The sequence below is a fragment of the Fragaria vesca genome, linkage group LG5 (assembly GCF_000184155.1).
Source record: "Fragaria vesca subsp. vesca linkage group LG5, FraVesHawaii_1.0, whole genome shotgun sequence".
Lineage (NCBI taxonomy): Eukaryota > Viridiplantae > Streptophyta > Magnoliopsida > Rosales > Rosaceae > Fragaria > Fragaria vesca.
Genome location: NC_020495.1, coordinates 24,625,079 through 24,639,036, shown reverse-complemented (window position 1 = coordinate 24,639,036; position 13,958 = coordinate 24,625,079). Strand labels below are relative to the sequence as shown.

The window sequence follows — 13,958 nt, the reverse complement described above, 5'->3', positions numbered from 1 at the left end:
TCAATCGCAAAGAACTACTACACCAAATGGAAGAATCTCAATTGATGAAGACGCAATTGACATTCTTAGGGTTTTCTTCTAGGTCAAAGGTTTCTGGGCTTTTAGCTTGCTTTAATATTTCAACAGATTTGCTTCATGTATACATATTTTCTTTACTTTTGTAGTTACTAACTTACTATACGTTCGGTTACAAACATCACTTTACTGCTTTGCAATTGATTGTGAAAACAATTCATGATTTAAATTTTTTTAAATTGTTGTCTGTTCTTACAATTTGATCAAATAATATAGGTTAATGACATTCTATGCAAATATAAAAATAAAAATAAAAAAATAAAAAACAAACAACAACAAGGAATTGAGGTTGCAAAAGAGGTTTTCATGAAAAAAGAGAAGAAGAAAAAGAAAATACAAGCAATCGAGGTCTGAAATAAATGTTTTTATGCAAAAAGAAAAAAAAAAATTAAAGTGTGGGAGGTCTAGAGAGCGAATAAGAGGTATAATGAGTAAATTATTGAAATATATATGAATAACAAACCTAAGGTTATTTTAGAAATTTGAAAAGAGGTCTAATGAGCAAATGCTTGTTTTTAAAAATAAAAAGGAGGTGTGAAGAGATAGGGAGGTACAATGAGCAAATCTGGAGGTCCCAATAGCCGCACTCCTTTTCAAATTGTTTTACTTTATTATTGATAAAAAAAATATGTGTCATCAATTTAGATGGTGGTCAAGTAAAAAATGATTAACAAATTTAAATCTAAAATTTAGCCGCTGATTAAAATTTCATAAACAAGATTATATCTCATTAACAAGAGAGTACATTGGACTCATTATGAGCACTTATGGAAACATTTTTGGAAATAAATTAAGGTAGCAGACTAGCAGTATGAGCAGTGTGTAAGATTCGTCCCAGGTATAACAGATGGAGGTCAGTGTTCATGCAGAGAATAATATTTGGTACGTGATAAGTTTGGAAAGGGTGAAACTGAGAGATCTTTGGGGGGCTTAACGTGACGTGTTTGGAAGAGTTTGGGGGCAGTTCTGTGAAATTGGGAAGTTATGGGGCGGTTTGGAGATTGAGAGGTTGTACGTAGGGATTGGGTTATGGTGTATATGGGCCTGTGGTTTTGAGATTCTTGTTGATCAGTTCACTATTTTTTTTTTTTTTCCCAATTCAAATCAGTTCCCTATTTTCCAATTATCAGTTTTCACAATACAATAAAATAGTAATATACTGTATTCACAATTTCAAGTGTAAAACTACGCTCATTCTCAAAGAAAAAAATGTAAAACTGCGCGCTCTGGCATTTGATCTAATTGTTGGACTTATTTTTTAGAATGGATCTAGTTGCTGGACTGAGGAACAATGCGCTACTCAATCGTTAGGTTTGTATTTGTTACTTTTAATCCCTGGCCTTTATATTGACCACCAGCCCGAAAGACAATCACTGGCCCAAAGTTATGGACAACTACATCAAGGGCGCTTTGGTTATTTTAAAAAGTATCAACTAAAAGAATTTAGGATTGATACGTATAAAAATAAATAAAAATAAAAACAATTTAGGATTGAGATCACCAAGGTGCTTGATCACTCGCATTATCGGTGTAGATGACAATTTAAGTGTTTGAAGATTTTATGAGATGTTTGCTAAGTGTATAAGGGTAGTTGGGACATTTACTATTAACCCTATCCTATATATGCTAGCATATGTACACTGTTCAATTTAACAAGCAATACAAGATGTAGTCTCTAAATTCTCTTCGGTGTTTTACATTTTCTGCTTTGTTCTTTAGTTTTCAATAATCCATGGTTTTCCTAGCATGGTATCAGAGCCTCGGCTCTTGATCCTGTGGACTTCATGCTTTCGTCTATCTTTAGCTTCCGCTGTTATCAGTTTCTTTCGCTTTCAATTTTCGTTTTCCCCAATTTTCTAAATCCCTAGCCTCATATCTCTAAGTTTCATGCCTAGTCTATCAATTCAAAGCCGATAAATCCTCAAATCAGATTTCATCATCGTTACCCAACCGTTTTCTCCTCTTCTTGTCGCCCTTTGATAGTGAATTTGGAAATTTGAATTCGGGACTTAGGGTCTGCATCTGAGTTTGCTTCCGGGCCTCGACTTTGCTCTTTGTTCAGTCATCTTTGTCGTCTCCTTTGGACGCTATGGTCGCTGGCGTATCTCTTCTCCTTTTCTCATCGATTGGACTAGCGGCAGTAGATGGTGATTTGACGTCGAATGTGCGATGGGTATTCTGGTTAAATTTTTCTGAGCTTCTGTTTCTGATGGAATTTTGAGGCTTTCAATATCTGATATCTAGATAGTAATTTCATGGTTATGCTTTCGATTTGTGCTATGGGTTATCAATTTCTCATAATCCTCACTCAACTAGCATCAAATTCCTTAGCAACTTTGGTATTTGTCTGTGTGATTGAGCATCCCTACTCTTAATTTGTGGATTCTCTCTAGTTATCTGTTATGACGATATCATCAGTTTTTCTTTTTTATTTTTATCAAAAATTTGTGTCTGCCGTCAACCAAAAGAGAAAGTGACGAAGCAGTTTTATAATCTTTTTTTTTTGGACTGGTGAATTGTCTTGATGGATGGATGGGAGTTTGAATGCATGGATTGTGTGTGAGATGTGTTCATTTTGGGAGACGCTGCCTTCATTGCTGTGAGTTTGCAATGTTTACTGATTTATAGTCATATTGCTGCTAAAAGAGCTCAAATGATGAGGGGATGTTATGTTACTATTCTAATTCAAACTGGAGAGGAGATAATTTGGTATTGAGGCAGATTTCTTTGTGGATTGCACAAGTGGTTTTCTTGGCGCTAGTAGTGTGCAAATGAGTATCAAAAAATTTGTGGCAGTCATATGCATTTTTCAGTATTTCTATATATCAGATTTTAGTCCAAGATGAAGAGTTTTTCAGTTATCCATCATATGTTGCTATGCTGCCGAGGATGCATTACATATTGCTGCACTACTGCCCATGTGAACTATGCAGTTTTCAAGCAAGGTCTCTCCTCTTTCAGCCGAAGCCACAATGGAAGTTAGAAGTTGATATCAGAATATTGGGTTTTGATTTTAGGTTGTTATCTTGGTCAGTGTTCTACATTTGTGTATTGATATTGTGATGAAAGTGTAATTTGGTGCAACCATTATGCTTGTTACCAAGCATATATGCTATCATATGTACACTGTTCAATTTAACAAGCAATACAAGATGTAGTCTCCAAATTCTCTTCGGTGTTTTACATTTTCTGCTTTGTTCTTTAGTTTTCAATAATCCATGGTTTCCTAGCAATGTTAAAAGTATGGGCAAGAGCTTTAACATCACCGATTAAAGATATGAAAATTTTGTTACTGACACAGTTGATAACAGTGAAAAAGTCTCAATCTACCTCAATTTGATTACAGTTGAGCCTCTTGGGAGTAAGTAGACCTTCTCTGAAACAATGCATTCAGCCACCAGAACAGTTGAGATGTTGGAGCCGGGGGCACACGAGCCATAATACGGAAACTAGAAGAATATCTTATCACATAAAAAAGGCAGCAAAATTAGACGTTATCGGGCCATCACAATTCAACTTGAACCACTTAATGATCTCCAAACTTCTCTCGGAACAGTGGAGTAGATCTTTTTGTTAATAAGACAATAAACATAGCCTATAAAAATTGCACCATGCGCAAAAGTGACTTGAAATGTACACATTATGTAAACATAGCCTATAACAATTTTAGGCACACATAACAAACCGAATTCCCAGCCAAAAGTTGTTCTTCTCTGTGTACTAGATTCTTGAAAAGGAAAAGTTTGTTAAAGCCTCAGCCCCAATAATAAGAATTTCACACGTGTAATCGTATAACGACCTTGTATTATATGATCCTCCTCCAATAAGACTTCAACACGTATACGATTGCAGTCCCGACCCTGCCCCACAAAACAAGTGTGAATTCCCGCCAAAAATTTGATGCACAAACCCGAGCTGAGCTGTCGATTCTGTTACGCTTCTGCGAATTTCTCGCTCTCTGGGATTCGTGTATATAATCCCCCTTTACCTTCTTTCTTCTTCGCCTTTTACACTTCACTCCACTCTGAAATTTACCAGACCTTAACTAACTCTCCCATGGCGTCCCCAACCTCTCTCTTGGGCATTATCTTTCTCCTCCTCACCACCACCGCTTTCGCCGCCGTCGACTCCGACTCCGGTTCACCGCCAACCACCGCCAACTCTGCCTCTCGTTCACCCCCAACCACCTCCACATCCACAACGACTGTCAAGAAACAGACCGATGACGTCGTTCTGCAAGCCTCGGGCCAACCGTCGCTTCCGACGGCGAGAGTTGAAGACTTAGAACCGGAGATGGTGATCGGCTCCGGTGGGACGACCATCTTCGGTAACGGCGCTAGTCCGCTCTCTGCTCATCTTTTCATCTCCGACGACGACGTCGTTTCAACTGAGCATGCGCCCTCTTCTTTGGAGAAGATCAACGCGGCGAGACCGCTCTCGGTTCCCCGGAGGTCCGCGATCATCACAAAAGAAGACGACGCCGTTTCAGGTGTTCTTGAGCCGTCTTCTCCGGCTCTTGCGACGGTCAACGCGGCGAGACCGCTCTCGGTTCCTCGGAGGTCCGCGGTCATCACAAAGGAAGACGACGCCGTTTCAGGTGTTCTTGAGCCGTCTTCTCCGGCTCCTGCGAAGATCAACCCGGCGAGATCGCTCTCGGTTCCTCGGAGGTCCGCGGTCATCACAAAGGAAGACGACGCCGTTTCAGGTGTTCTTGAGCCGTCTTCTCCGGCTCCTGCGATGGTCAACGCGGCGAGACCGCTCTCGCTTCCTCGGAGTTCCGCAGCCGTTTCAGCCACTGCCACCCTTCCGCTGTCATCTCAACTGCCTCCGGCGACGAGAACCACGCCGCAGAAACTGGAGAAAACGGAGGCGGCTGCGCGTAGCTCCACCGTCTTAGTGAAGGACATGGAACTTCGCCATCACGTGCAGGACACCGGAACCTCGCCATCTTCTCCGTCGAGAGGTACAAGTCCAATTTCACTTCCGCCTAAAACCAAGCCCACTTCCACTCCCACTCCATATTGGTATCCCACTCCCACTCCATATTGGCATTCCACTCCCACTCCATACTGGTATCCCATTGTAGAAGACTTGATCAAGTATGGTTTACCTCTGTTAACCGTGCTGATACTGGTGATTGTCATTGCTTGTCTCATTCGAAAGAAGTGTCCATGGGTAACGAATTATATTGTTGTATACGTCCTGTGCAACTTATGTGGTATGCTCGGGGGCGCGTCAACAGTTCCGGTGACAGAGAATGCGGGACTAGGTCGTCGAATCTTGGCAGGCAGTATCGGAGCTTTCAACAGAGTCCTCGTAGGCGCTGTCAGCATCCTTGGAGTGGTTGGTGTGGCTAGAACCACGCCCCACAACTTGTTGCCTAACGAAGCGGTTGAAAGGAGGGGGGCTTATATGGTATTAGCGGCTGTTGCAGCTCTGACTTCCTTGGTTGCTTACGTCGGAGGCCCTCAGTCAGTATTGGATTCGATCAGATCAGCAGGCAGAGCAGCAGCAAGCGGATCAACAAGAGCTTCGAGAGCAGTATATGGCTTCCTCAGTGCCCCATTTCAGAGACAAGCTCACGCAGCACAACCACAACCACAAGAAGATCTTGAACTTCAGCCCATTCTTAACCAATCACCCATCCGCCAACCCCCTAAAAGGCCTGGATTGCCTGAGATACTTACATTAGACTAGGTCTGCATATGGATGTCATGTATCTGGTAGATGGTAATGTCAAAGAAAGGGACACTAGTTAAGTAAATTTGAGTAATGTAGATGGGTAGAGCTCACCATAGGGTATAAAGTACTATGTGATGAGACTATGATTTTCCTAAACAAAAGGGGTTTCAGCTTTGCTGCCTTGTGATACAACAGACAGATTGCAGCCTATGATTGCTCGCTTGTTATACAATGTTTCTTTCCTGCATTACACAGCCCATATGAATGCTGCATTTCATCAAGCAGGTGGAGTGCATGGCATTTTCTCCCATTTTCACCCGAATTTGGTCCTTGCAGACCATCTTGTTAACACTAACACCAAGCTCTTTCACATCTCCACTATATACCTTAGCCTTCTTATCAGAACTCACTTCCTTCCCAATTTCTAAACTCTCATCACTCCCATTCAATTTTGCAACAAGAGGCACAATACCAAAAGGCGGAGACGCCGGTTAACCAGCTCTCAAAAGCACAACAACCATGATCGATAAGGAGATGGTGAAGAATTGGGATCAATAGATAAGGAGGTTTTGATGGCAACATTAATTATGTTCAATAGATTGACGCAGAACCCATGGACGCGTAATTAAAGTCGTCGACAGAAGCTTCAACTTGGCAGGCAAATTATTGAGAGATGTTAACTCTTGCAACATGCTGCTTGATGCAGAATCTAATGAAACTTGGGGATTTTGGTCTAGCAGAAGTTTAGGTGTCTAGCAGGAAGTCAGAAACAATGAGCTTGCAAGACCATGTTATGACAATTTACAGTGTAGATCAATAAAATCATGTTATTAATCTTCCATGCTGACACAGTAGTCTTCTCATATTCTGAGTCGGTATCCTTAGTGGATTAATCATCCAGGATTCGATAAATATTCTAGCTAGTTTTCCATATCATAAAGGGATAGGAATTTGATATCATAAAGGGATAGGAATCTTTGTATTTTGGTTTTCCTCCATCTATATATAAAGGCCCTATTATCAATGAAATATAATAGCTTTCCTCTGTATCTTTCCTTTAACTATAGTTGTATTCAAGTAACGTCGATAAAAGATGGAGAAGAAATACAACTTAACTCATTCCAGTTACCATCTTGACCAATATTATGAGCTTTTTGAAGTGCCCCTAAAGTATCTGAGACCAGTTGCACATAAGGTTGTGTTCGACAACAACAACGCTGAAATTGATCAAGAGAAATTGAAGGCCGTGGAGACCCTAAGGGCTCAATTTTCCAGCAACCTAGTTGATCCATTCACGCCTGAAGGCGTTACCTACTTCAGTTATTTGTGGCGGACACTACCTGGGAGAGAAACAGAGTGTCCACAACACTTCAAATTTTCACTCCAGTCTACAGAAAAATTATTTGATGAGGATGATCTAAATATCTATGAGCTGGTGGATTTGGCAAGCACACAACTCGAGAATATCAAACGCTACAATTCAAACACGTTAAGTTTACTACAAGCTGAGAATTTGAATGAGGTGACATTGCTGGAGATGAGCAATCACTACTCAAGATTCTTCAAAGGAATAATGAGTTTGAACATGAAACTCGACATTTTGAGATATCACTTGACACACCCGCAACGTCATCTCAATGCTTTGGTGGACAGATTTTCGGCATCGGTGGAAGGTGAGCTCCGCCAATATGAGGAGGAACTAGAGACCACAAGGGGCAAAGTGTTCCAATTACTGAAGGAGAAAACCGACATGTTTGGACTTCGATGGTTACCTGATTCTTGGAAGGAACCAGTTTTGTCTCTTGGTATGAAGTCGCTGGTCTTGGGTGGGAGAGTGCTAGCTGATATGAGGAGAAACGAGAAAGACAAAACAGTCTGAGCTTGTCAAGAGAGGTTTTTTTGTTTTGGTAAATTATCCAAAGAGGTTAATAAGAATACGCCCTAGGATTTTTTTTTTTGTATTTTTTTTTTTTGTATATTTATGGCTTCTAATATTTTACCTTTTCCATGTAACTTCATTTTCAAAATCACTGACAAGTGCTACCAGTTTAGAAAAAGTAATTCAGCCCTAAGCAAAAACGTTGTGGATCTAGGGATGGCAATAATTCCCAACGGGTAGGGTACCCATGAGTATTCGACCCTAACAAGAGAGATAAACGGGTAACTGGATGAAGATCCCTAGTATTCAGATTCTTAGGCCCAGTTTGGTACAACTTCGTTTTTAAAAAAAATCATTTTTTATACGAACTTTTAGATTTTATAGTGTTTGGTAAATGAAAGAAAAACATTTTTTTTAAAAAATTATATGTCACTGACAATAGTTTTTAGAATCAACATGAATGTTTATTTTAAAAGCAGCTGTCACTAAAAACACTAGAAATTAATAAATTGGGTCCGGTTCAAGGGACATTAAATTTAACACTAATTTTTAACCATTAGATTTTAAAATAATGAATGGTCTAGATCAATCCTAAATATGATGTCAACATATAACTAATTGATGTGGCAAATGATATGACATTACCTAATTTAATAACAAATCATATTTAAAAAAGAAGAAGGAAAAATCACACAAAAATCTAGAAAACAAAATCCAATTTTCTTGATAAAAAAGGAGAAAAAAATTGCCCAAAACCCCAAAGACGAAGAAGAATACAAAAACCAAAAAAAAAAAAAGGAAAGACCAAAGAAACCGAATTTGTAATCCAACACAGATCGTATATTAATCTAGGCAATGATTCACAATGTTTGTCTACTAGCTTCTCATGTTAGAGTAATATTGGTGTTCATGTCAATGGTGCAAACAATGATGCAAACGTTGCCTCTCATGTTCACTCAATTACACTTTAATCAACAACCGCAACTGAAAGCACTGCTTTTCTGAAGGGAAATTTACCTAGACAATTGAAGGTGAGGTTGGATTTATTTTTGTGCGTTGATCGAAAGGCTTCATTTTCATGCCTAGATTCTTTGGGTTTGTTCTTCCACGTCTTTGGAGTTCTGTTGATTTTTATTCTCCTTTTTATTGAGCAAATTGGATTTGTTTTCCAGATTTTAAGGTGTGATTTTTCCATCTTTTTTTTTTTAATTTGATTTTTTATTAAATTATATAATGTCACGTCATTTGCCACATCAATTAGTTATATGTTGACATCATATTTAAGGTTGGTCTAGACCATTCATTATTTTAAAATCTAATGGTTAAAAATTAGTGTCAAATTTAATGTCCCTTGAAGTAGACCCTAATAAATTTTATCTTGACAACACTTTTAAAACTAATATTTACCAAACATAAAACTGTTTTAATTCACAGTTGATTGTTTTCGTAGTACAACAGCAATAGTTTTTTTTTTAAAGTCACAATAATATCAAACTAGCCCTAAAGGTCCGGGGCGGCGGGGCGGGTATGATATTTCAATATTTGTCCCCACCCATTAAGGTTTATATATATTATTTATTATATATATTTTTATATGTAAAATTCTTTTCTGATTCTTTTAATAATTATTTATAAAAAATTTCTTTCTATTATATAATTTTTGATTCTCAAAAAAAGATTGTTTAATCAAAGTAACGTAGCAAACTCAAACCTAAATTGTTTCTATTAGATTGAATTAAGAAATTTATTTATTTTGATATTTGATTCTAAAAAAAACAAGGACGGAAAATGAGAAATAAAATGAGGTATGAGTATGAGTTTTTTATCCCCGACTACCCGTCTGAAATGCCATCCTTATGTGGATCGAAAATAAAATTTGCCAAATCGGGGAAAATTGACCCGGTGAATGACACACATCACCGCCTCCTATAATCACCCGCCACGTGTACATCACATCCCACTGCAGCAGTTGCGTCACCCCACCCTACAATTCCCCCACGTATATGTGTCAAAATTAGAAAGAAAATATCTCCTCTCTCTTTCTCTCTCTAACACAATTTTCATTTCTCTTTTATTTTTTGGAGCCAAAAAAAAAAAAAAAAGAGAGAAAGGGCACCCCACTCGGAAAAACGGATCCAAAGAAATACGAACCAGAATATAACCGTAAACCCTAGCCTCGCCCAGCCGCGACTTTTATCTCTCTTTCTCTCCCCACATCTCACGATTTTTTCGAATTAGGCGATAGCGTCTTTCCTTTTCCGTTTCACAAATTTTAGATCCGGCCGCGCGGATTTGGATTTTCGAGGGATTTTTAGGGTTAGGGTTACGATTGGGATTTTCAATTTTTGATTTTATTTTTTTCGAGAGGCCGCCGATGGGATTTGTCGGTTGTCGGTGATGACCGGAGGCCGATGTCACGGGAAAAAGAAGAAGCAGATGATGATGGCCAACGGGGGCTGCGCCACGGAGGAGGAGAAGCCCTGCCCGATTTCTAGGGCTCCGTCCAAGATTCCGGCGACTCTGCCGGAAGTTTCCAAAAACCCGGTGGATTTGTATTCTCAGGCGAGGAAGGCCTTGTGCGAGCGGTCGCCGTATGATGTTGTGGAAGACGTCTCGGCCGGTGGCGGCGGCGGCGGTGGTTCGACTGTGGTCCCCACCACGTTGCCGAGGGGGTTGGCTAGCTTCTTGTCGAGGCAGTCGGATAGCCGGAGGCGGCACAAGAAGTCACATGCGGCGTCGGATAAGAAGCATTCGAGGCAGAGTGAGAAGGCCCGGGGGTATAGCCTGTGGGCAGAGACAGAGGAGTACTTTAGACCAGTGACATTGTCTGATATCGAAGCCTTGGCTGAGGTGTCTGAGCTTAGTAAGGTAGCTGCCACTCAGTGTTTTTCGACTCCGGATAAGGGGAATATTCCTGAGCTGAATGGAAATGGAAATGTGGATGCGGGACTTGGTTCTGGTGAGGAGTGTGGTTGTGGTGGTAGTTCGAATGAGGTTAAGGAGGAGAATGTAGACGGTGGCAATGCTAATGAGGTTGCTGCCGGGGAGGACGGTGGGAATGCTACTGAGGTTGTTGGCAAGGATGAGAATGCTGATTGTGTAGTTGAGAAGGTTGGTGAGAAAGGCGGAAATGAAAATGGGGTTGTTGAAGAAGAGGTCAAGACGGAGCAGAATGTGCAGTCAATGGAAATTGATAGTGTTGCAGCTTGTGGTTTGCCTGAGGAGGAAAAACCAAGCTGTTCTGATTCGGATTCTCCCAATGGTGTTGAGTGGCTTTTAGGTTATAAAAACAAGACTTCTTTAGCAACTGAGCGTCCTTCAAAGAAGCGGAAGGTTCTCGGTGCTGATGCAGGGTTGGAGAAAGTCATAAATGCAGCTCCTTGTGATGGGAATCCTTCTTTATGCCATTTTTGCTGCAAGGGTGATATAGGAAATAAGTCGAATCGGTTGATTGTTTGTAGTTCTTGTAAGGTTGTGGTTCATCAGAAGTGCTACGGAGTGCTAGAAGATGCAGATGCTTCATGGTTATGCTCTTGGTGTAAGCACAACACTGGTGTTAGTAATTCAGTAAACCCATGTGTGCTTTGTTCGAAGCAGGGCGGTGCGATGAAGCCAGTTCTGAAGAATGGTGATAGTGGTGGTTCTCTGGAGTTTGCCCATCTGTTTTGCTGTCAATGGATGCCAGAGGCTTATATTGAGGATATGGAAAAGGTGGAACCCATCGTAAATGTTAAAGGAATACCGGAAGCCCGAAGAAAATTAATATGTAACATATGCAAGGTGAAGTGGGGCGCTTGTGTTCGATGCAGTCATGGTATTCTTTGTTGCTTTACTGTCTTATGCAATTTCATTTCCTATTTTTACTGTTTCCCATAAAGTTGTATGTGCTTAGTTCTCCATTTGTAGAGTTGTCCTGTAAAATATAATTTCCTTTTTGCCTGTATGGTGATTTTTTTTTATTTTTTTGGTTAATAAATCAGTCTTATTTCCACTATGCTGCAAGAGATAATATTTTGGGAATTGAGAATGCTACACTAGGTGCCTAGTTGTGGTTTTAAGTATAGATTTCAGATTGCTCTGGTGGTTATGTTCGTGTGCATAAACCCTTTTTTTTTTTCTTTGCGAACTGCATGTATCAAATTTGAGGGAAAGAAAGAATAAGCAAGCCTTCGTATTAAGATACATTGCAAAACAATTGAGCATTTTCTTGCTTCTTTTCCTTTTGTTGGAAAATTGAATAATTATTGTGTTTGGGTACTTCATAGGAGTTGTTAATAGTTAATACACTTCCTGATTTTCTTGTCTGTGAGGAACATTTTTTCTTCTTCATCAATTTGAGTATGCATGGTATTATGCTTGTGGTGTTATATGAACTAGATGGTCTGCTTCGTACCGACCTTATTATATGAACTTTGATTTCAGTGCCAGATCTTAAATAGTTTTTTTGCAACTGTTCTTTTTAGTATAGGCTTAGAACATATTAAATTGCTTTCTCATATATAGTGGGATGCAGGACTACATCTTGAGCTCTCAATGGCTCTACTTGTATGACATTATTATTTTTCTTCTAACCTACTTGTCATGGGCCTTGTGAAGTGGGGCTTGGCATACTTTTGAGAGGGCTTAATCCTTTATAATACTTAAACCAGTTTGCTTTCTGCTGGAATTTCGGTTTCAACTTCTGGATCACATTCCTCATGATGTAAATATATATTTTTGGGTTTTGGTTCAGGTGCTTGCAGAACTTCTTTCCATCCAATGTGTGCGAGAGAGGCAAGACAGAGAATGGAAATTTGGGCAAAATTTGGGGTCAATAATGTAAGAGTTTTCCTTGTGTCTGAGAATTGTTAAGGTTATCATCTTTGCTGTATTTGCTGTCATGTTCCATGTTTTTAAGAACTAGGTTATGGTTGTGATCAGGCTTTACAATATTGTGGATACACAGGTTGAATTAAAGGCTTTCTGCCCAAAGCACTCAGAAGTACCGAATAACAGCAATGCTGAACCAGTGGATCCTTCTGTGTACATCGACAAGAATTCAAATATCTCAGACAGCCCTCATGTGACATTGTCACCAAAAAAATCAAACAAGTCAAAAACTGGCAGAAGAAATGGTGATAATGTTGCAGTCACTATTGGGACTTCAGATAATTCCGATAAGGTCAGTGATAGCAGATCACAGGGCTTGCCAATGACTGATAGGGGGAAATTAGAGAGGAGCTGTGAGGATGTCAATGCATCTGGGGCCCTTAATCTTACACCTATCTTACAGAAGGTAATGAATAAGGTGGTCAATGAAGATATTATATATCATTACAATTATTGGCTTCAGCAGCATTTCCAAGTCTTATATTTTCTTCTCTTGCAGCTGATTGATTGTGGAAAAGTTGATGTGAAGGATGTGGCATTGGAGATTGGCATCTCACCTGATTCTTTATCTGCATCACTTGCGGTAATGCAATTTAAATAATTTAGTTTTTATGTGTATAATTATTATGCAATAGAATTTAGAAGTATTTGTTATCCCTACTTCACTTGTCCTGACATATTTACTTTGTTTATGCAGGATGATAGTTTGGTGCCGGATGTGCAAAGCAGAATAGCTAAATGGCTTAAAGATAATACCTATTTGGATCTAATGCAGAAAAATTTTAAAACAAAATTAAGACCATCATTTTCATCCACGGTTGAGTTTGGAGGTTCTGATGCTCCATCAACAGAGTCTGGTATGTCGGATCCTGTAGCTGTTAAATCTGTACCCCCACGGAGAAGAACAAAAGGTGGTGTTAGGATTTTGAAGGATAACAAAGTTCTCAGATCATCAGACCAGACCTGTTGTGACAATGGGGTGTTGCATGACAAGACTAAATCAGACAAAATTACCAGTGGAGGACCAAAAAATTTGAAAGTCGAGTGCATCAGTTTTGTTGAGAAGGTAACTTCAATTAAACTAAAGTTGGTTATGCAATTCTTTTGACAATATCTATGCAATTGCATAAGTTGATTCCTGCGTTCATACTTCCAATATTTCTAGATAATAAAGGTGCCCTCTGTGTAAATGTTATTTTAAGTTTTGACAAGCAATCCGTATTCAGTTCTGTTTTATCATGTGATCAATTAAGGTCTAGACTGTATTGACTTTGATTATTATACGGCTTGTTCTGTTACAACATTGACTGATAATAGTCCCCAAAAAAGGTTAGGGATGTCTTATGGCGTAATTACTTATTACTTATATGTTTAGTTGAAGTTTGCGCAAGTGACTGTTGATAACTTTTTTTTTAGAAGAAAGAGGGTCAGTTTTAGTCTAGTAGCTAAGTTT

General features: G+C 39.4%; 1 protein-coding gene across 1 annotated transcript in view; it reads left to right on the top strand.

Annotated features, from left to right (window-relative positions):
* Positions 1 to 10,033: 10,033 nt before the first annotated feature.
* The window catches only part of LOC101300065, a 9,552-nt gene continuing 5,627 nt past the window's right edge, over positions 10,034 to 13,958 (top strand). Inside the window, exons 1-5 of the mRNA XM_004301744.1 lie at positions 10,034 to 11,450; positions 12,369 to 12,454; positions 12,582 to 12,911; positions 13,005 to 13,088; positions 13,203 to 13,571. Coding sequence (XP_004301792.1) covers positions 10,034 to 11,450; positions 12,369 to 12,454; positions 12,582 to 12,911; positions 13,005 to 13,088; positions 13,203 to 13,571 — 2,286 coding nt within the window. The remainder of the gene's footprint in view (positions 11,451 to 12,368; positions 12,455 to 12,581; positions 12,912 to 13,004; positions 13,089 to 13,202; positions 13,572 to 13,958) is intronic.